Here is a 23671-nt window from a genome sequence, read left to right as displayed (position 1 = left end):
CAATCTGCATCTTGGCTGCACGTAAATATGTGGGAATAACATCAGCCTTTATTTTGTCTGGAAACGACTGGAAACACAAATCCACGTTATTGTTTGAACAGTTCGTAAGGACTGATTGGAATTTCTGCTTTGAAAAGCTCACACACTGCCCCAAAGCCGCTGGGTGAGGTGGAAGTCCGAGCTCTGCTCGAACACACGCTTCTCCTGAGTCCAGCAGTTGCTAAGCCAGAGCAGCGGGACGGATCGCAGTCCGAAGTCTCCCACACATAACAAAACAACAAAACGCACACGTAACAAAGCATCCTCCCTTCCCCTAAAACACAGAGTTATTAATCCAGCTGCTCTGCTCTTGGGACACAGTTCGTTTGGTCCACCGGCAACCGAGTCCGAACCACGCAGGGTCCAGACGTCACTGGGCACGAAGCTTGAGGCGAAGAGCCAGTGGGGCGAAGGCAGAGCGGCGCTTCGCACCGGGCATCCGGTGTCCTGTTTGAGCTCCAAAGCTGTATCTGGAGCAAAACACCGTCTATGCATGACGTTAAACCAGAGCAGTAGTGACACACGACTGGAATGAACCGTTTACATGAACAACGATCGAAACAACAATCGGCATGACCCACCTATCTCGATCGGAAAGAAATTTTGATCCGAACGAGTCTGATCAGGGCAGAATATTCACAACGGCGTGTTTACATGACAAATTTTTCTTCCGATCAGGCGTTCTTTCCATTACTTTTGTCCATGTAAACGCAGCTATGCCTGGGTTCATGTGATCATTCAGACTCTCCCAGTACCTTGAGCTTCACTGCAGGAGCTGTACTCGGGTCCCTGAACACATCACGTGACCAAAGCTGAGTCCCTGATTGGTTGGAGCTACGAGGCGATCCCGCCAAGGTTCAAATATTTGAACTCTGGATGCTGCTGCTAGACCGCGCTGCTGCTGGACCGACCCGCCGCTCAAATCGCATCACAGGACCTCTGACTCTGTCTGACTTAACATTGAAACTGGACCGAATTGTGTTCGGTGTGAACGCAGCTTTAGGTTGTTGTTGTCATTTTTAATTAAAATGTTCAACCCCTTATATGACTGTATTGTACTTACAGCATCTACTAAGTGGTGCTTCCGTCATGGTCATTTTTTATTTCAGATTTTGATTTTTCTTTTTTTTTAACTTTATTTTATCTAATCATGCATTCCCCTTTCTTTTTTAAGTGTGGTTTTCAAAGTTCTGATCTGTTTAATTATCTAAAGTACTTTACATAAACTTTGCTTGAAATGTGCCATATAGACAAAGTTGTCTTTCCTCTATAAAATTCTAAGACTTTCATTCCTTGGATTTGCCACTGGCAGTGAAAGCACAAAAAGGTCAAACTTGCATGCAATGAGCTGACAAATAAAGTGCTGACTAATTTTGTCAGAAAGCTCTTATGCCACACAGAATGGGTTTTATGATTCTTGCGGATGACATTTACATTACACTTAAAATGATGTGTTTGAATAAAGAGACCGAAGATTTATGACTAATGAAAAGAAAAATTTGACTTTACTTCACTTGTTTTAATCCTGAACATGGCCTGCACTAGGAAGCAGAGGTGTCTAATACTCCTACTAATCCACATAAAGCAGCAGAATAATTCCTGTTTTACTTACGGATGATCAATGCTTTTAAATAACCTAAAAGTAAATGCCCTAGTCCATGTGCAGCTTTTAGGTTTGCAGCCTGTCAAGGTCTTCTCAGTTTGTTTGGGTTTTCTTCTGACCATGCTGTGTGTAATTTCATGATTCCCTTTGTAGAGCAGAGTAACTTGAATTTTGATGAGGGATTTTTTTTTTTTACCACATTTTGCATTGATCAAGAATACAGGTATGTAGCTTTGATTAAAAAGAAAATAATACATTTGTAAGGAGCCCCTAAAGGGACACAGAATTAAAATAAAGATAATAGCATCAGAAAGTATCTGGTGCGCACCGGAAACTCATAACTGAGGTGCATACTGGCTTAAAGTTCAGGACAAAGCATACCTAATATTAGTCAATTCCACTTGGAAGACATCAAAGTTGCAGAATCCGGTGTTTATTTTCAACCAGTTTAAGAGAAATTTACACTCATTGTTATACCACCAAACAACTAATTTTATTGGAAAAACATTCAAATAACTTTATTAAAAAAGAACTGAGGTCACATTTTTGGGCTGCATATTTTTAATGAGGTGTATGTCTGAGTAAAAGTTGAATGACATACAAATTGTGATTGTATAATTATTTTAAAACATAAAAGTTTAAAACACAGAAACTCTTGTTTAAACGATATTTAAAATGTGAATTTTTTGTGTTTACGATATCATTTTTTTGGAATACCATAGAAACGCATTGATGTTTTTATTTTTATTTTTTTTGTTATATGATGTGTTTCTTATGTAGCTCAAGAAGGGTAGCTCTCTGGTAAGGACAACTAATGGAGATCCTCTAATCAATTAATAATAAACCTGAAACTACTTGATGAGCACCAGAAATTATCTGGTGCACACCTGAAACTAACTAATGCACACCTGGAAATTAACTGGTGCACACCTGCAACCAACTGGTGCTCACTAAAACCCGGCGAAGAAAAAAAAATAGTAGTGGTTTCTGGTGCCCTCCAGAAACAATCTGGTGCGCACTGGTTAGCTTCAGGTGCGCACCAGAAACCAGTACCAATTTTTTTTTTTTACTTCTATGTCCCATTAGGGCCTCTGTAAATATGTGTTTGGATTCCAAATAAAGATTACTTGAAAAATACATTGTTAATATCAAACAAACTGAGCAAGTGTATAACTATCAGGGTTATCACGAGAAGCATACTAACCCGCTCTAAAATGATATGAGACATGGTGGCGTTGGCATCCACTATGATTGTGGCAGTCTTGTCATCTCGAATCTCTTTCAGCAGAGGCGTTGGGTCCTGGCTGTCGTCAAGCATGCGCACAGACAGAGTCTCCTTGGAAATGAGGAACTGCCTGAGGAGCTGCTCCAGGTTCAACAAGCCTGCCAGTTAGAAAAACCACACCAACCCACACACAAACACACACAGACACGGAGAACACATTAGCAAAGCGTACCGGTAATTGTGATGAAGAAAAGAAAAAGGCTTTAGTGTTGTCGTCTCATAAAAGCAGAGAACCATTTGCCTTCATTTATACCACATTTATCTCCTGTTTCTTGTGTTTGCCATTATTAGCTTGTCACTGGCCTGACAGTCCACTTTACACCTCCTCCAGCCTGCATCAGTGGTCCTCCTGACTACTGGGCAGCGCATGACTTCTTCATCCCCTTATTATTAAGGTAAAACATATAATCATAGTTCAACAGTCAGTTATGGCTAAGTTGAACAGTTTTCTAAGTGTGCTCCACGTTTTAGCTTTATTCTTGTAACATTTTCCAGATCTAATCAGTTATTCAGCTTCATATTCATTATGTTAGGATCTCTGTTTCAGCTATGTCAGTTTCTTTTTTCTAACTCCATTCCCTCCTCCATCTATCCTAACATACTATGTTATCTTAAAATAACTTTGCACCGTTGATATTGTGTCATTTATTTGTCCTGCAAGGAACAAATTAGAAATGATCTGTTGGCGTTTTGACCTTATTTTATCCACAACTCTAACATTTGATTTTAGTTTGCAGGCATTTGTTCCATTTAAGGTCAACTAAGTCAAATATTTTTTCCATGAGTTAGCTGAATCATAGAGGTCAGAGGTTAATTTTCTTGAGTTGTCAGATAAAATGCAATCTCTGACCGTCTGTATAGAATACGTTTTGATGGTCTTTAAAGGAAAAGGTAAGTTAATTGCTAAATATGACTCAGTATCTGCTTTTTGCTTCCTTCTTTTATTTTTCTGTAAATAAAAATTATCTACTACAAGCAGCTGACATTGAAATAAGAATCTTATATTTGGTAAAAAAAAAAACAAACAAAAAAAATAAAATTTGAACCACGTGATAAAACTTGACTGTCAAAACAATCTTCAAAGGGTCACCAAAATTACCCAAAGCCATGAGCAGCACCCTACATAATGAATCAGGAGTCTTTGATTAAGACATTACAGTGCCGTTCATTTCTTTTCACAAGGTTCTGCTTAATTTATTCCTCCCACAATGGAGCAATAGTGCTTTTATATAGTGCCATATTTAACAGGTTTTTTTGGACATTATGTATTTAGTACAAAGCTCTTTTAGGTACGGTTATTGGAAATTAGTCCTAGGCTATAATCTGGTATGTTTGCATTACTAACATTTCATAATATTTTATGTAATAAATATAAATGAAAAACTATAAATTCACTTTCAACCTTTTAAATGCATTTTTTACACAAAAAACCCCCAACAATAATGAGGCTGTTAGGCTGTCAGTACCTCCTTCCTTTGGTAGATTGGAATAAATAAATTGATTATTTGGCATTTCTGTATGTCTTCTGAAACCCTGTATGGTACTCTGCTGTGAGCGAACCTTCATTTTGACAGATCCCATTGAATCAGGCGCCACCTTCCCCTGGTGTTGTAAAGCGTCATACTTCAAGGACTTAACTTTCCTGGAAAAGGGTTTGCATTAGCACAGCTTCCACCTGCCATTACCATTTAAAGTAAAAAGCTAAACAGCTCTGGCGTCAACAAACATGCAACATCAGTTTGGCCGTGATGACAAGCAGAGCAATTCATCTGTGATTTGAGAAACCTTTTTGGTGAGGCAATTTCAAGTCATCAAGCTCACTCCTACAGTTTCTCTATGGTACATTACATCAACCTACGGTGCTGCTTCAGTGGCCAGCATCATCCCTAAAAGCTTCTGTAATTATGCCTCAGTATCTGTAAGTTTTATGACGTGCGAATTCACCTCTGTGTGCTCGACTACCTGTGTTTGAGTGCTCCCGAGACCTGATTCCTGACTGCTGTTTCCATGCATGCCTGTGTCCTAAACCTGTCAGTCCTGCTTCCTCTGAACTATGAAGAAGAATCTCTTTGATGAGCTTGAAATAGCCTCTGCTACAGAACCCTCATACTGCACCTACTGCTTGCACTCTACTGAATCTTACAAGGCATCAAATAGTATTTCACGTTGGGTTTGTGACATTAGATGGTGCACTGCATCAGATAGTGCTGCTAAAGAGCAAACAACAGGAACAGAGATGTGTGGCACAGGGCCCATACTGTCTCTGCTGTTTTAGCTGCAAACGAATAAAAAAAAAAAAATAGTCTTTTTACGATTGAATGCTTTTCTGCCACCATGTGTTTTTGCTCTGGTGAACCAATTTCAATCAAATGATAAACATCTTGCTAAAGGAAAAATGTTTTTTTTTATGTGCTGAAACTTATGAGTCCCTTTAAGTACATAAAAACAACTCCGACTTTTGTTATCAGAAAACTGCAACTTGCATTTTTTTCCACTGGATAAGAATAGATGTTCGTTTCCTAAGAGTTTTAAATATGCTATCACAATTTCAAGCCATTAGATTTAATCTATTCTTTGTTGAGGCAAAAGTTTAGTTGGCAGACTGATGATCAGTAATTAAGGCTATAGTCATATTTACAACTGCCACCGCGCGATGGGGAGGCATCAGCAGGATCCGCTGGATTTTAGAAAAAAAAATGGTATATGTGGTCATGAATGTAGACGGCAGCTGTCAGGTGTAGATAACATTACTACAAAATTGGGCAGCCACACGGCAGTGGCAACAGGATCGCTGGCCAGTAGCAGCTCTGATTGGATAATGTATAAATGTCTCCGGAGGGCAGCCGTCCATTTCGAGTGCCACCGGCCGCCAGCCGCTTGGACGTCCGGGGGTATATAAACTGTTTATATACTGTCCTAACTACATTCTGCACTGCAACCACAGCCTCACCAAACAACTTCTTCTTTGTCCTTCTTGTGCGTATTGCTTTTCTATTTTGAGTAGTGCAGCAAGCACTATGTTGTTTCTTCCTTGTATTCTTCTCAGCATCAATTGCAATTTGTCAATACGCAGATCTCGATGTCGCTGTGGTGCTAATGCAATGATGAGTTTTGTGCAGCATCAATGACTATTTGGATCAGGCCCCCAGCCCATGTCAACAGCCCTTGTCGGGTGCCAGCGCTGCTAACAAGTGATTTCTAGCAGTCAGATGGTGGCAGTGGGACGGCAGCATGGAGGCAAGGGTGGCAGTCAGAAATGAGCCAATGATCATACAATTTTGGGGAACTTGAAGACCCTCCTATCAGTCAATTGTCTTCCACTACGCGACCTTGAAATGTACCTGGGCGGTCACTGACCAATGTCAAAATATCCTCCAGTCGCTGTGAAATGTAAGCTTCTTCTTAAAATCTAAGTGGCCGCAGCATGGCGTAGACAAATATAATTGCCGCCTCCTGATTACAAATGCAGCTGAGCATGGTGCCATTTTGGGATATGTGACTGTGGTCTAAGCCATCTGTAACATCGTTTGCTTCCCTCTGCAGAGGCTAACCAGTTCACAAATATGTTTGAGCAAGATGTTCTAAAGAATATCTGCTAAATACTATACAAGACCGCAAAAGATTTTTAGCAACATGTGAAAGAGCCACATTCGGATGGTAGGGACAGAATTTGGCGTCAACAACATGAAAGCATGGATCTATCCGGCCTTGTATTGATGGTTCAGACTGGTCGTGGTGCAATGGTGTGGGGGATATTTTCTTGGCACACTTTGGACTCCTTAGTACCAATTTAGCATGGTTGCAATGCCACAGCCTACCCGAGTAATGTTGCTGACCATGTCCGTCCATTTATGACCACAGTGTATCCTTCTTCTGATGGCTACGTCGAGCAAGATAAGGCGCCATGTCATAAAGCTGGAATCATCTCAGACTGGTTTCTTGAACATGACAATGAATCCACTGGAATCAAATGGCCTCCACAGTCACCAGATCTCAACCCAATAGATCACCTTTGGGATAAGGTGAAACGGGAGATTGGCATCATGGATGTGCAGTCGATGGTATCATGTCGATATGGACCAAACTGAGGAAGGTTTCCAGTACCTTGTTGAATCTATGCCACCAAGGATTAAGGCAGTTCTGAAGGAAAAACTGGTTTCAAACCCAGCAATAAGGTGGCGGTGAGTGTAGTACTGTGTTAGCGGCAATGATACACTTCAAGTAAAAATTTGACTTACCGTAAATATAGAGCTATAGAGCGCAACTGATTACAAGCCGCACTCTTTACATTTTTAAAGGGTAAACTATTTTTTACACACACAAGCCGCACCAGTATATTAGCCGCATGCGCTCATGTTCAAACATGTTGTGGCTTTTGTTCCACATGTCTCCAACAGTTTCAGAGAGTGATAAATCACTCAGATTGTATATTCTCCTTTATTGGCACTTCAGACTTTTCATTTTAACACACTCAGAAACAGCCAAACAGCATGGATATCACTTCTGCTCACAGCCACCTCACTTGTAGTTAGGAATTTTACACCCACGATTCCCCACTTCACATGAGTCTTAGGGCGGGGCAAACCCCCGAGTCGCCATGCTGTGTTGTAGATTGAGGATGTGAATGTGACAAAACCGCGCGCGTGTGTAAGAAGGAGGAGGGAGCGCGTGCAGCGCAAAAGGGAGTGAGAGCAAGAGCAGTTTAAGTGTGCTGGGGGTGTGTGTTTATGCTTGTTATATAAAGTGAAAGAGAACTGTAATAAAAGAAGGTTTCCCCCAGAAGAAAGATGAATGATACTTTATCAACCCACTCTGGAGCTCTGAGGGTCTGAACGGTGAAGTGAACAACCAAAGGAAGATCCGCCTTCAGCGGAGAGGAAAGAAATAAAAAAAGTAATGCAGGAAAGGTTCAACACATGATATATTTACAAAGAAAGATGGTACGCAGAAAGAGTTTTCAAAGTTTTAATAATGTTCAGGCACTGTTCTTTCCAAACAGTGCCTGTGACGCAGCAGTAACACGGCAGCAATATGGTAGTAACAGAGCTGGTTAAAAAAACATGAATGTAAAAGTCGCTGAGAGCTTTCTTCATCTTCCTCCTGTGCACTGAAACCATGGAAGTCTTCCTCCTCAGTGTCGGATTGGAATAGCGCCAGACATTCTTGGCCACACACTCTCTCAGTTTCTCCTTCATTGTCGTCAGTGTCACTCTGAGGCAAAATCACTTCTTAACTTGCGCTGATCGCTGAAAAGCAGATCGGCTTTTCCAAACCCGTTGTTGATGGTGGATTTTTTCACACTGCTTTTAACGATTGCTTTTAACTTGAAAGCTGCGTCATATTGTAGTGGCGGTCACGTGCACGTTGGGTCTAATAGCAGCAAGGGATTGTGGGATGCGGCCAAATTAGGGCTGAGCATGGGTGTTTCTTTTTTGTTGCACCATGACTCGCTCATAGCCTCCTCCTCAAACTGTTCCGAGTCAAGAGGTGTATGGTTCACAGATAGTTATCCATTAAGGTCAGTAATGTGAGTGACAGCTGAGATGACTGACATCTAGAACCATCTGCTGTTCTATTTGAATTTTCCGTGAGTATCTGTTCGTGCCATTCATTCTCAAAGCGGGAAAGTACATTAAACTTGCATTCCTCCTGTCTCACGCTTACCTTTCCTGCTTGAGCGCATAAATTAGCCGCATCCTTGAATGAGCCGCAGGGTTGAAAGCGTATGACAAACAAGCGGCTTACAATCCGGAAATTACGGTAATTAATAAATATAGGTTTTATTTAGGAAAAAAGCGGATGAATTGATAAACTATAACATTATGCCAGTATTTAAAATCTAAATAATATATTTTACATTATTAAAAAAAATTGAAAAATACAAAACTTCTAACCTTGCTAAAACAATGTGGAAAAGTGCTTTGACCAGATCCCAATAAGCAGAGTCCTCCTGCACATGAGTAGGCAGTCATACAGAAACGATGCTGAGTGTAAACTTTGAGTGTGATGGATGAAAGAGAGGAGAAGAAAACAGGAAATTAAAGATTTGTTTCCACAAATGTAGAAGTAATGACTCCATGTGTTTATTGCTTCTGACAGAGGATCCAAAACTGCCAGCAGCACCTTCCCTGCAGATCCCACGCCCTGTCTTAGCGAACAAGCATGAATGATGCTTTCACTGCAAAAATATGGAAGGTTGTCTTATCTTGTAAATATTAAAAAAAGTTAAAGAGTCCTGAAGCGATAATATATCTGTCCAACCTCTCATCTGCTGACTGCTAGTATCAGTTCCAATCTACAACGATCTCATACAGGATTCAAATAAAAGCACACCTACCAAACTTTTAAATGCACTCATGAAATCCCATAATAAACATTTCAAAACAACAACACAAGCTTCAGCTTGTGAGTGTAGCTCAACACCTGAAAATGAGTTCCTTGGCATGTAAAATAGGCTCTTCAGTCACAGATGAAGCTTTAACAAAGATCTAAAAGCTCTTTTGACAGCTCCACACCATGAGTTATGACGCAGCCTTGAGCAGTGAAGTAAAACCTGATTTTATGACTCTGTAATCATTATGGCTGTCGCTTCAGATCTGTGCATGTGAGGCCATGTATCAGAACATTCAATGCATGTCTAAGCACGATCTCCATCCCATAAATAACACAAATAGCCACAAAAGCTGCACTATCAGTCCAGACTGTAAAACAGCATTCAGTTCTGATAAAAGGACTCCAGCTGACACATAATTCATGGAGTTCCTAGAAGAAATCTTTGTTAATTTTGATATAATTTGGTCTCACCCACATCCACAAAGACAAAAAGAAGAGTCATTGCCTTGTGAATGCAAAAAGGGGAGCTGGACTTCCGTTATATCCAGAGGAGTGTCAAGACTTATGGAGGTCTCAGAAGAGCTTTCCTGATCGGCAGACACACTGGTTTAAAAGTCCCAACACTTTTTTAGACTGCTCAGAGAAGAAGGATTTAAGAGGAGCTGCTGTTAACCTTAGTGCTCAACCAGATTAGAGATTGTTACCCCGTGCTGTGTCACAGCGTGATATTCCAGTTTCACAGCAGCAGACAGGAAGGCTCTGCAGAGGGAGGTTTCCATTGCAGAGGAACTCATTCACTGTTCTGTCTTCTTTAAAGAACACAACTGCCAGAGTGTCAGCAGAGCTGGGACGACTGTGCGTGGGCAGCACAGGAGCATAAAATGCTGGAGAAAACAACTTATTCCTTTTTCTGTCTAAGCCTTCTCTTCTAGTGCTTCAATAATCAGACCTGTTTTTCGGAAATGTGTTCAACCACAGCAGTCCCAGCATGCTCCTCATTTTTTTTTCCCCGTTTAAAGTCTCATGTGGAGAAATTTCTTCACTTATCTGTTGACATTTTGTGACAATTTGATTTCTTGACCAAGGAAATGACAACAACGCCATAATACAAGCAAAAGTAAAAATTATAATTTGCCAAATAAAGAAAGAATAAAATGTTTGACATGAATGACATGAAAGACTTTTAATGTAGGGATAACGGCCTTCAGGTGTCCGTTATCAGAAATTAAGGGACTTCACGGAAGTTTAGGCTTTGGCTTCGTGTCGGACGGTTGCTTTCATGAAGACCGTTCCATTCTGATGATGGACACCTGAGAGGCCATCATCTCGCTTTCACCATGGTCACTTATGAAAGAAATAAACATTCAATCAATTTTTAGTTCTTTATTTTTGTTATCTTTTCAGTTTAAATCGCTTTTCACAAAAATCGACTTTTATACATGGTCGGGCTATGCGACGGAACTTCTTTTTCAGTTGTTGCAAATCACTGCGGTATATCACTTTGTAATCCACAAGCAGCAGCCATTCCGAACTGAGCTGGACCATGGTTTAAATCTAATTAAACAATAATTGTACATCCTGTTTACATTTTCAATAATAAAAAAAAATAACAGCTGATGGTGTAAGTTCTAAAGAGAAAAAGTAAATGATTCTAAATAATAAAAAAGAATAAAAAGAGTTGCAATAAGTCATCTGTGTGATAGTGCATCGATGTGAATAGTTTTTGCTCATCTTTGTTTATTTGTTGTGAAATTGAATTAAAGCATGATCTGCTCACACCAGAATCTGACAAACTTCAGATAGTAAGACTCTTGTAAAATTGCTTACTTAAAAGGAATGGGGTGTATAACTACTGAATAGGCTTTGACAGGTTTGGCTGGTCTTTAAATACAAAACAGTGTAGGTAATTACTCCGGAATAGTCTTATAAACAAATCGAATGCAATTAAAGCATGTTTCACACTCCATTTTTCCTTCTAAAGTAGCATCACTACACATCACCACGCCATGCTATAATGTTTCTGGGTATGTGTACATCAGACTATTATTAAGTTTAGGACACACACTGTAATACAATTTACATGTTGGTTTAATGAGAAATACTAAGAATAAATTAGGCAAAAGGCACCCCAAATGCCAACAGTGAAACGTTAACATTAATTTCAGTCAGATCTTATTAGCAGGACTGGACTGACTGCCACAGCTTCATTAAGAGTTAGCAAAGGCCAAAGTGAGAGATTCTGCTTCAAAGGCTTAAAATAATAAAATTGCAAGGTTTAGTTGTGAAGGATTTAATGATTCTTTGAAGGGTGAAGGGGTGTTAATACCGTCTCCACACTGCTGGGCCATAAATTCCAATTTTTTATGTTGAAACATAAAAACAGAAACAATTCCCTGTGTATACAATGATAACAACTTTAAAAGTAAACTTTATTCAAGCCTAGAAATGGCACCGGTTAGAACCTTTTTGCAAACCTGTGACATTAAATCTGAATCATTTTTATCTTGCCTTTAAGGCTGACATTCATGCAAACATTTTACCTAGTATTCTTTCTGTTCTATTAGTGATTAACATAGGGACATATACTCTTTTTGATACAGATATAATCATAATTGTACCACGGTCCGGGTGAATACTCGATACTGATTGGCTGCTGGGTGTGCATTAAAAAGTGATATACCACAGTGATAACTGCACGGAGAAAAAATAAGTTACGGTCACCTTTCTTAAATGTTTTGTTTCCGCTTCACGTCGGATGGTTCAGGCTTCCACGGCGTGCGTTAAAAAGTAATAATGCACACTTCGTCGGCCATTAACCCCTACGTGACCATGCCTTCTTCCTTTATCTTGCAGAAGAGGAGTATTGTTCCTGTCGCCATGGCTACTGGAACCCACACAAGGGTGGTGGTGTGAGGATCTGACACTTTCATTCAGTCTTTTTGGAATGTCTCCAAATGTGAGAGTTAAAGTTCGTTCAATTGATCTTATTTGTTTAGGTGCTGGTTTAACACATTCAGTGTGTTTACATCAAAAATGTTGAAATCTACAGGTTACACACTGCACAACCCACTCCTATAATCTTTATGAATATGTCAATTAGTGCCAAATAAAACAAACTTACAAAAAATAAAACAAAGATTTCTAAGACATACTTTCTGGTGAGTGGCAGTAGTTACTTAGAAATCTGCCTCCAAGTTGTGGGCTAGGACTGTTGGTGCTTAGGCAACACCTTCCCCTACCCATTTGTCTGCAAGCTACTTTACAGCCCTTCACATGCCCAACCTAACATTAGTGGAGCAGTAAAAATGGCAGGCAATATTGGAGCTATACAGCCGTAAAGTTTTGTGCCAGATTTAAGCTCAGAGGAGGAAAAACCAACAAGTACAGGGATCTATTTGTGCACAAATGGATGCATCAGAATGGAGCGTAGCAGGGAGCTGGTGGCTTAAAGTTTTTTACGTAACAAATACAATCTTTTTCAAACTGCATTTTTTGGTCTGCTCAGATATCAAAATTTGAGTCGAATTTTCTATTATAAGAAAAATGCCAAAAAAATTTGTTTAAAAACACCAAAAACAAAATTTTCTTTAGAATGGGTCTTTACAAAGCAGTATGTTGAAATTTTGGCAGTTACATAATCTTGTTCACACATTTATAATGTACTTTTATTTATTCAAATGTTTCATCAATATCTGTTATTACTCCTGTTTTATTTCCCATGGTTAAATTCAAGTCTGTCCTTGGTTTACAATGAATTCTTCCTTTTTTAGGGACCAAATTTTCAGTTCTGAGTGAGTACCTTAGCTCAGTAGTGAGACACATTACATACAGGTGTGGGGCTGGGATTAAGGAGAATGATCAAATTTCCATGAGTGACATGTTTAATAAACCAGATATTCCTTGTGAGATGAATGAAAAGCTGAGCTTTTAAGTATAACTCCAGGTAAACATAGGAGTGAAGAAACGGCAGCTCATCATTCCTCGGATTTGCTTCTCTTTAGGATTATGATATCACTTTGATTTTATAAATTGAATATCATGTTATAGACATTGCTTAGTCTTTTAATGTAACCAGCTGACCTTTAGACGCTTCACTTTAAGCAGGGAGGAGGGGGGTTGTTGCATTACTCAGTAGTTGATAAGCATAGCAAAGACTGTACAACCACAGTTGCTAAGTGCACTGGCCTTTACAAAATTGAAAGCTATGTTATAATATTACATAGTTGAATACATAGAAAAACATTCCTGATATGAGAGGATAAAGATAGTCTTTTACTGAAATTCTGCATACATTTCAAACTTTAGATGGAGAAAAGGCACCTCTCTGGCTGTGAAAAGCAAACTTCTTCTTGAAAAGTTCTAAATTTAAACCATCTCTGATGTGGCTGCAGCAGCTGCCAGAAAAAGGAGGGCCAGTCAGTATTGCTAATTGCCAGCTGTCACCATTGCACCTCTTAAAGTTTTGTGAAGGACAAGAGATAATCCATTCATAAGAGGGGACATTAGCCACAGCATCCAACTCAACAGGCAATTTACAAACAGCCAGCGCCTGACTTTTATAAGCATGAAGTTGTGCTCAAGAGGGGGCTCACAAACCTCATCTCTTGCTTTTTCATACAGAGAAAAAATGTTTGCTCGCTAAAGCTTTCAACTCTGAGTAAACATGTCAGGAATTGTGCAGGAGATTCAACTTGGGGATCTTTATTCATGCTGTGCCCGTTTTGGAAGTGCAGGAAGTAAAGGGGCTTCTCTAAAAGGCTCTTGTCCTTGGGTAGAACTTCTATTTGGTAAAAACGCTTTAGAACCATCAAGTGCCCTCAGCTATCCAACAGTGCACTATGTTCCATCTCTCTCATACATTACTGTAAAGAGGAATCATCTACCTTTGACGACAGTCGCCATAAAACATTTGCGCTACACACGAAGAAGCTCATTTCAGAAATTAAATCAATATAAAACAATGTTTTGTTGAATGACCTTAGTGTACAACAACAACATCAAGAATTAGTCTAAGACAAAGTATGGGTACTACTAGAAAACACCAATTTACTAATGTACAATCTGCACTGTAGCTTCACGTTAGGTTTCTCTTTGCCTTCTGGGTGTTCCTTTTCAGCCCACTGACAGCTGCCCACCAATACACTCACTAATAAAAGTACAGTAGGACTGAGGACCCATGAGTGTGAAAACAGGGTGCCGGTGAGTGTGCAAGCCTTGCACATTGTACATTTTGTTCATGTTGTCGACATGACGTAACAAAAACAAGTCTTGAATCGTTTCTGAAAAATATTCATGAACTGGCTGTGCTCTATTAGGCTGGGGGTAATTAATGAGGCCAGGAACATGGGTATGAGAGACTGACAGACGTCCGGGGGGCAACTAACCAACTAACTGAAGATGGTGAGAGAGGGAGGGCGGCTGGAACGGGTGTCAAACTCAAATGAGTCTTAGCTGATGATATTGCTGAAAAGGCCTTTACCCACACAGCAAACACACACAGACACAATCTAGGCAGGCCGCCATATGCTGTATTTTCTATTGAATGAATGCAGGTCATGTGAGAGCATGCAATCAATACAGCAGTCCATTTCCAGGATAATCTCCTGCTTGCTGCTTAAGTATAATTCCAGCGTGGTTCCCACCTCCCATTTCCTGATCCAAGTCATTTCACCTCGCCCACTCATGTCATGCTCTCCTCTCAATTCTACCTCCCCACAGTCTTTTTAACTCTGACTCATATGAGAAAAGTACAGTTCTCAGGCTGGAAGTATAAGGAAGGGAGTGAAGTAGAGTTCGGTCAGCGAAATCCCTAAAAAAAGCAAAAAAAAGCAAATACCCTTTCACGTCCATTTATCGTTACCAAATTACTTCAGTGTGCTAATCTCATTTTCTACTTAATGCACAAAATTTGCCACGGTAAAGTATGTAATGGAGCTCGTTGACAAAAATGAAACACGGCATTCTCAATGTTATAATTATGATTGTTATAATTCCTAATTAGAAAAGTCATGTCAGAGTTAAATGCTGCTGCTGCTGCTCTGAGGACATTTGCACTTCGGATTGCACCGGATGATCAGAAAACCAACATTTTTATTTTAGTTTGTTTTTACTTCTGAGATAAACCTTTGAGGCTTCAAACACCTCAAAACACAGAATTACCAATTTCAGTAGAAGGCTAAAGGGGGTCTGAAATGTGCAGCTTTTGAGCAAACGCCTTACTGAACTAGGGCAGGACTGCAGCATCCTGTTTTTACCTTCAGCTTTAAACAAGGGAATTGCATGAGTAAGTGAGTTTCCCCAATTTACATTGATTTATCTGCAACCACTGCTGTAGCATGTCCTCGAAGCATCTTTTAGCAGTGCATGTTCAATACAATTAAATATTTATGACATTTTACAAGAGCATTAATGTGCTGATATGTAGTTTTTGTGGAGACGTCTTTTACTTCCTTTGGTGAAACACCTTGATATACTTGTTTCATTACATATGTATTTAAACCTTTATTTTAAATGAATTACACTAATTAATGCTTAAAAACTAGCTGATTAATATTTACATTTGAATAAAAAGTCCCAGATAACGAGTCAACCCGCTTTATTGGTAAAATGTGTTTTTGATTTCAGAGTAAGTTTCTGTAATTAAAAAAAAAACAACTTTTTTTTTGTGTTTATATAATAGATTGATTTATTTGTTTGTTTTTAGAGACCAAATTAAATCATTGGTTAATTTCAATAATAATTTCACTAAATATGAATAATTGTTGATAATAATTTCAGCTTTACTGGGAGGTATTATTAAGCCCTTATGAAAGTTTAACCCCAGAAGAAAACCCCATAAAGAAAGAAATCCCTATTATATTACTGTACCTTTCTTTAAAAACATTAGTCCTAAAATAAAGATCAGAACATCATGAGAGGAAAAAGTTGAAAGGCAAAGGCACTAAGTAGTGACAGGCAGCTCACAGTGGCTCAATGCCACCTCCCAACTTCTGACACTGCTGATTTCTCAGACTTATTTCCTGTCTTCAAAGCCTTGAAGTGACTACAAAAAAAAAACAAAAAAGAAAAGGTCAGCTGATGTCACAGGGTTATGCTGCTTTTGTCTGGGGGATCTGTAATTACTGCTTTTTGGACTTCAAGAGGGTGGGAACAAGTCCTGATTTAATCTTCCACTCTATTTACAAAAATAACTTCCCTTCAGAAGATTTGCAAGCTTTTTAAGGTCATTCAGTCAAGTATCTTTAGAATCTAACGAGCACCTTCTACATTGGTGTTGGAGACAGCTGCATTCTCCATTGTTTTTGTCTTTCCCTTTTCATTAGCAGCGCTCTGTGCACACTCAGAGCGCTGCTTACAGTAAACCAAATTGAGAGTAGAAAACTGATTTTTATGACATGGAACATGCTGAAATGTAATCACTTTAATGATAACAACAGTCCTGTTACTTAGAAAGAATCATCTAGTAACCATAGTTCATTATTTGTTGGTGTAAGTCATGCGAGGAGTTTTATCTGTTGACAGCAGCAGATGCTGCAGATGAAAGCGTGTCACAGGCTGAGATGTTGTTCATCTTTGCATCTGCTGTCAGATCAAAGTCTGAAAGAAGCCTATGTGTGCTAAAACATGGTAAAAATAGCAAACAACAACAAAAAAAAGCCTGCGCTTCACCGGGAGACGTACAAGACACCATATGAACACTTCCCACAGGGGTGTAAGATTTATGCCGTAAAAGGTGCGAATGTCGTACTCACATTCTGCCTGGGCACAGATGAGGCAGGCGGTGGTGCTGTTAAAGAAGGTGAGAAGGCCGGCCACGGCTAAGCTGATGTCAGTGTTCGTCGGTCTCAAATCCAGAGTGGTGAAGCGGGGGAACTGCACCTTTAGAATATCCTCTGGGGCCACTTTGACATAGGGGACCTGTTTGACACAAGGATAAATGAGCAAATGTGAAAATGGCAATTAGAAGTTAGAGTTGTTCTTAAAAAATGTTTAAAGGTTAAACTGATGTAGAAAAAGATCTGAATTTAAGGTGGTAATAGGAACAAGCTTTGGTAAATGAAGCGCTAAAGAATGTTCAAGGTTTGGATGAAATATTTAAACATACTCTTTAGAGACTCACATAGCAGCCTATTTAAACATATGATTGATTCAACAGCATGAACCTCTGGTTTGTCTTGAGACAAATTGAAGAGAGTTTTTAGTTCTATGATCACAGATGACCCAAACAGATAGAACAAACAGCCCTGACACTTGTCAAAGGATGTCCTGAAGGTTGTTCTAAAACTGAGCATATGATGAGATAGATGATCTAAGGGCATAGATGCCAGTTTAGCTTAGTCTGTTTTGTTTAGCAAACAGCAATTGTATTTTATAAAATACATACAATCGATTGTACAACTGTACAAAAGTTCAAAAATCCCTCTTAATACATTTTTTAAAATAAAACTCTTATCTAACCACATATAATAATTATTAAAAAAGTTTTAAAACGTGGTTGTACGCATGTTTATTTTTCTTTTGTATAGTTGAAGTCTTTTATTGGAGTAAAAAGCCCCAAACTTGCATGTATTACTCATCGCCTAGTGGTCTCTTGGTGAACTGCACTTGGATTTTTTCTCCTCTTTTGTTTTCAAATGTGCTTCAGTCAGGAAGTCGAAGGGTTGCCTTTTTTAATGAACATATGTACGTAAAATGATGCATAACAAAAAGTCATTAATCAAAGCAGCAAAAGTTACTGCACTTGGATTTTTTCTCCTCTTTTGTTTTCAAATGTGCTTCAATCAGGAAGTCGAAGGGTTGCCTTTTTTAATGAACATATGTACGTAAAATGATGCATAACAAAAAGTCATTAATCAAAGCAGCAAAAGTTACTGCACTTGGATTTTTTCTCCTCTTTTGTTTTCAAATGTGCTTCAATCAGGAAGTCGAAGGGTTGCCTTTTTTAATGAACATATGTACGTAAAATGATGCATAATAAAAAGTCATTAATCAAAGCAGCAAAAGTTACAATGAGTTTATAATTTGGATTTCAAATAATAACAACTCACGTAATTTCAGATGACAATGTATGTGTCCCAAAAGTAGTGTTACTAACATGCAACACAAGCTTAAATCTACAGAGCTTCTGCTGTATCAGTAGTCAAAACAAAGCTCATACACAGTAACAGCCAGATAAGCTTTCATTAAAAATCAATAAATGTATAATTCTTTCATCCCATCCCCACTGGGAGGTGTACAACCTTCAGTAAGATTGATCGCAGTGTTTTCCAAGTGTTTGTTTGCTGTAGCTGTATTACTTGGCTGCCTCTAATTAATTTATCATACCACTCCCACAGCACTAACAGGCATATTTGACACTGTCTTGTATCTGCCGTGAAAAATGAAGTCAAGTACACAACAGTTAACCTTGCAGCCTTCGGTCCCAGGCCACAGCAACAAAAGCTGAATTTCAGCTTGATAAGAAAAAGTCCACCCGGATGCACAAAATTCCTCCTAATTATCCTCTCCCAAAGTAACCAGTCCTTTCATTAATCCAAAACATGAAAAAAGGAACAGAGGCGTTGTACCAGGCCTCATGTGGTTAGAGTGGCCGGGAGGGTGGCGGATGTCATGTCGGTCAGCTGGCAGCTTTAGCGGAACTCAGTGAAGCCTGAAGAGGATGTGTGTGGGGGGGGCGCTGGGTCCGAGAAGGGGTGCAAAAATGGGAGGCCCTTCATCATGGCAGATTGCTTGTCTCTGTGGCTCCCAGTGCCCATACAGTTCTTTCGACCCCCGCACCCGGATCTCCTCGATTGGTTTTCAATCCCTGCCCATCAGAGTGTAATAAAGTCCCTGGGTGTGGATGGATGGTGAAGCAGCCGCAGCCACTTGTTCCCAAAATGTCGGCAGGAAGAATAAAGCCCACGGCAGAAATCAGCCCCCCCAATCAGGTGCATCCTCATCACCCCTGTTTCATTTGTACAATTTCTCACCATCCCTGTTTCATTCCAGCTGCCTGTCTGCTTTGATTCCTTTTGTCCCTTTTTACCGGCACTGTCCTTCTCGACAGCACCGCAGACCGGGGCCTGCAGTAAATCTCACCATAGAATCCCAACACTTAGTTGAACCTTACAAGCACAGCTAGTTTACTAGCTATAAATGTCAACAAACGCACTTAAAAATCACAAGTACAGAGACATCCGCTCATTCGCTTTAACCTGTGAGATGTTATTATAAACACTGGCATCTTAAAAAAAACTACCTAATTTTCCGCACTATAAGAAACACTGTTTTGTTTTCCAAAAAAAAATAGTGGACCAAATTGGATTAATTTTGGTTTTGTGTACTTATGTTGAAACGATTTTGAGAGGCACATGGTGCTCTGTCAAAATGTCAGTTTGTTATTTTAAGTGTTGCAAAATAGGTTGGATGTGATTGTAGATACACCAACGGGGCTAACTATAGATGCGATTCTGTAGCGTAATTAAAAATAAGTCATAACCGTAAATGCTTTTTCATTTCCAAAATGAAGCTGCATTTTTTGACTCAAGAAGAAAATGAAAAAGCAATCCGCCAAAATGCTTTTTCATTTTCTACTTCAACACTACTTTTTCTGTCACTTAATTAAAATGAGAGAGAAAATGGTATTTGACATTTTCCTACTTAAAAACCGCTAATTCTGTGACATAATTAAAACGAAAATGCAAAGAGGGAATTGCATTTTGAAAATTAAAAAGCATTTCTGTTAATCCATTATAATTGTCAAATTAGACATTTCTAAATGAATTTTGCTACACATTTACCAGAGAACTTTTTGAAAATGAAATGTCAAATACCATTTTCTTTATCATTTTAATTAAGTGACAGAATAAACAGTGTTGAAGAAGAAAATGAAAAAGCATTTTTGCGGATTGCTTTTTCATTTTAAATTTGAGTCAAAAAATGCAGCTTTATTTTGAAAATGAAAAAGCATTTATGGTTTTGACTTTTATTTTTAATTATGCTAGAGAATCGCTTCCATAGCTAACATGTCGCAGTGTTACTAACAAGGCTGGGAGTTAGAATAGTCAGGGGCGGAGCTACAGGTGCAAGCCTCAAAAGCTTTGCTCCACACTTGCCCCTTCAATTTCTGAGTCAATATTAGTATCATTATTGACAAAGACTAATAAATCATTAATACAAGCTTCTTTAAGCATTGAAAAAATAACAAAAACAACATTTTATAAAGAAATAAAACAAAAATAATTATAAAACTGTTAGAAATATGCATATTTGATCATTTAATCTATAATGTCCTTGCACTCTTTTATTTTTCCACCCTTCAAAGTCTGTCTCCGCCCCTGAGTATAGTCACAATAGCATTTGTTTTAATGGGATCAGTCTTTTTGATTACGTGTTGCAAACACGGTTGAGAGATACAGATTTTGTAAATATGCTAACACGCCTAATGTGCCTAATAAGTAGCTTAATGGGCCTTAGTTCAGTACTCTTGATATATGACAAAAATTCAAAAATAGACTATTCATTGACGCTGCCACTCATAATCCAGTGCGCCCTACAGTGTGGAAAATACAGCATTTGTTTTTCAGTCAAAATTCGTCATCTAAGTTTACCAAATTAGGTCAAAACTATTAGAAAATATCCAAATAAAGCTTTCATTTATCTTTTTGTGTACCTTTAACAGAAATGTTAACATTTTTTGAAGGGATAAACATTTGTGTTAGAAGAGTGTCAATTGTTACTGTTCATTGAAAAATTCAGGGACTTTATCATTTATGTGGATAAATGCATTAGGATTTAACTGAAACAAAGGTTGTGCATCTCAAACTGGTGTCAATCACATCTAATAGATGATCGATTAAAGTTCCCCCCAAAAAGCCTGAAGCAGATTGTGTAAATGTGAAGTTGCTGCACTAAGTTGATGTCCCACTACAGTATGTGTTCATTAAATTTGGTCAATTGTTTCAGTGTTTCAATTGTTTCAGTGCGGTTTTTTCTCAGCTCCTCACCAGTTTGTACTCGTTGCAGTGCCCACAGCCGCACACTTTAAAACTTGTATCATGACATTATATTTTGTTTTTACATTATTAAACATTTCGAGATTATAGTCATAAACTAGAAAAAAAAAAAAAATCACCGTCACTAGGAAGAAAAATGAACCCCAGCATCTTGTAATTTTGAATGCTTGGCTGCTTCATTAAGCTTCATTAGAATCAATATGTCTCTGTAAAAATGTTTGCCAGCTTGGAAAGCATGTTAATAAATGGTGAATTAGTGTTTTAATAACGCAAGGCTTAGCGTTTGCTTGATAAAGCTGGTTAATCAAGTGGATTCAATAGTTATTGCTATCCCGAGAACAAGCTGCGTCTTTGTGGTATGTTGGGAGCTTTGGTTTGGTTGACCATTAAACTAACAGCACCCATTTCTGCAGGCCAGCAGAACTTAATGTCTATTAGATGCTAAAAAAGGATAATTAAATTGGAGAGATTTTTTTTATTCTTTTAAAATGTGGATAAAGGTGCAGGTAGAACACAAATACTCATTGTTGAACCTTCTTGGTGTTTTGGGTGTCTCTCTCTAAGGATCATCCATGATTGAAAAGGAATGAGGCCTGCCTGCACCCTTACACTGACCGACCTGTGTTTGTGACGCAGGATGGTTATTACAGACAAGAGAAAAGAGGAAAGTGGATTTGCGGATTGTTTTAGGTTGGAGTGGAATGTTATTTATCACGTGGCCCCCCACAAATATATGAAAGCATGTTTTTTTAAAGCCTTTTGATAGGTTGAACACTCAAGCATATGTGACTGCTGTATACCTCCACAGAAATGATCATTTTTTTATAATGTTTTTGGTTCTTTTGTTTGATCAAGCAAGCCAATGTAGCTTGTTTTTGATTTTGTATATTTACAATCATTCAATTCTTCCAGTAAACTATAAGCCTTAGTTATTTTTTATCAACAGTTTAGAGACTAAGCATGTCCAAACTGTGGCCTGGGGGCTAAATGTAGCCCACAGCCTATTTGAATCCAATTAATAAAGGAGCAGAAAACATAACTGTAAAAAAAAAAAAAAAAAAAGCTTTATATCTCATCAGAAAACAGCTGTAACACTGCAGCTGCCAATCTCACTAAATACCTTCAGAGTGTGCTCCCCTTGCAAAAGTTTCTACATGAAGTTTCACAATTATTTTCAAACTTTTATTTTGTTTTATGTTAAAGGTACACAATATGCCGTATATGTTAAGTATTCTTCAGCGAACCTTTGATATATTTGATGCAACAAATTGAAGTTCAGAAACAAGAACAAAATTTAAAAATGAGTTTGACTAAAATAGCCTCACAGGTTTTGCACATTGATGGTTTAGTATTAAAATATACTTCTTATGCACTCATGCATCTTCAGATGTAGTACTTTTGTACTGTTTTCCTGTTATTTGTTTTCAATTAAAACTTTATTATTTAGTATTTTTGGCATAATATTTATCTTTTAAAATGAGTTTATGCTGTGTTTTTCCTGTCTTAAATTTTTCTTCTTCGTTTACAGCTCAATACATTTGACATGTAATGAAAGTGAAGAGAACTGTACTCTATTTCTAAGAAATTTATTTTGCATGTTATGGTTTAAGTTAAAACATGTACAGCTGATTTTCAAAACCTTATCTTGCACAATCTGGTGCTCCTTGTAAGAAGTTTGCACAATCCTGATTTAGACTATGGTCAATTCTGTTTTTTCACCTATCAAACTTGACTGTTATGGAGTTGATGAGATCTGGTCGTAAGTTTATTCTAAATTCAAATTTGTACCTTCCAATTTCTACAGAAATGCCACAAATTAACAATTCTTTTATTGGAAAAAAAGTCTATTTCCTGAAAATTCCCTTTAATCCTGGGCCTGAGCTTCAGCCCTACATGCTTTTTCATGCTCTTTCTGCAATGCCTGATTCCGCTCATGAGCTCTGCTGAGACCTGATACTGAATTACAGCCTTTTGAACCAGGTGTGCTGGAGCTGGAAATCAGTTGTACATGCAGGGCCGTGGGTCCTCAGGACCAGGATTGAGAAGCACTGATTTACAAGGCGTAATTAACTCTTATCACCAAGTAGCAGTGCATTTTTTGTTGATATCACCGTAATAACCAATCTGTGCATGACCAGTAGATGTTTTTTTCACTCTGTACAACATCCGCTAAAGGCCGTGACACTAGTGGTGTGAAACTAGTTAAGCTGGCAGATTGTCAGGAGGGACTAAAAGCTTCTGGTAAACAATTCAGTTCAAGGTATCCTCACTTACAGTAAATATAATTGAATCCTGAGGTGTGTGCGGAAGGACAGACATGTGTCAAGTGGATGGAAAACAAACAAAATAATGTGAAAGGAAAATAGAAAAGGGGGGAAGGACTGAAAAAATTCAAGAGGAACAATCCAATTGGGG

At 38.6% G+C, this 23671-nt stretch overlaps 1 protein-coding gene across 3 annotated transcripts in view; it reads right to left on the bottom strand.

Annotated features, from left to right (window-relative positions):
* The window catches only part of grik4 (glutamate ionotropic receptor kainate type subunit 4), a 382616-nt gene that overhangs the window by 119891 nt on the left and 239054 nt on the right, over positions 1–23671 (bottom strand). For all 3 annotated transcript variants that reach the window (XM_023961354.1, XM_023961355.1, XM_023961356.1), the window contains exons 6-7: positions 17012–17177; positions 2847–3025 (exon numbers count right to left, since the gene is read on the bottom strand). In XM_023961354.1, the coding sequence (XP_023817122.1) occupies positions 2847–3025; positions 17012–17177 (345 nt within the window). The remainder of the gene's footprint in view (positions 1–2846; positions 3026–17011; positions 17178–23671) is intronic.

The sequence above is a fragment of the Oryzias latipes genome, chromosome 13 (assembly GCF_002234675.1).
Source record: "Oryzias latipes chromosome 13, ASM223467v1".
NCBI lineage: Eukaryota > Metazoa > Chordata > Actinopteri > Beloniformes > Adrianichthyidae > Oryzias > Oryzias latipes.
The sequence above is the reverse complement of the archived record's forward strand: the minus strand, read 5'-3'. Positions and strand labels throughout refer to the sequence as shown.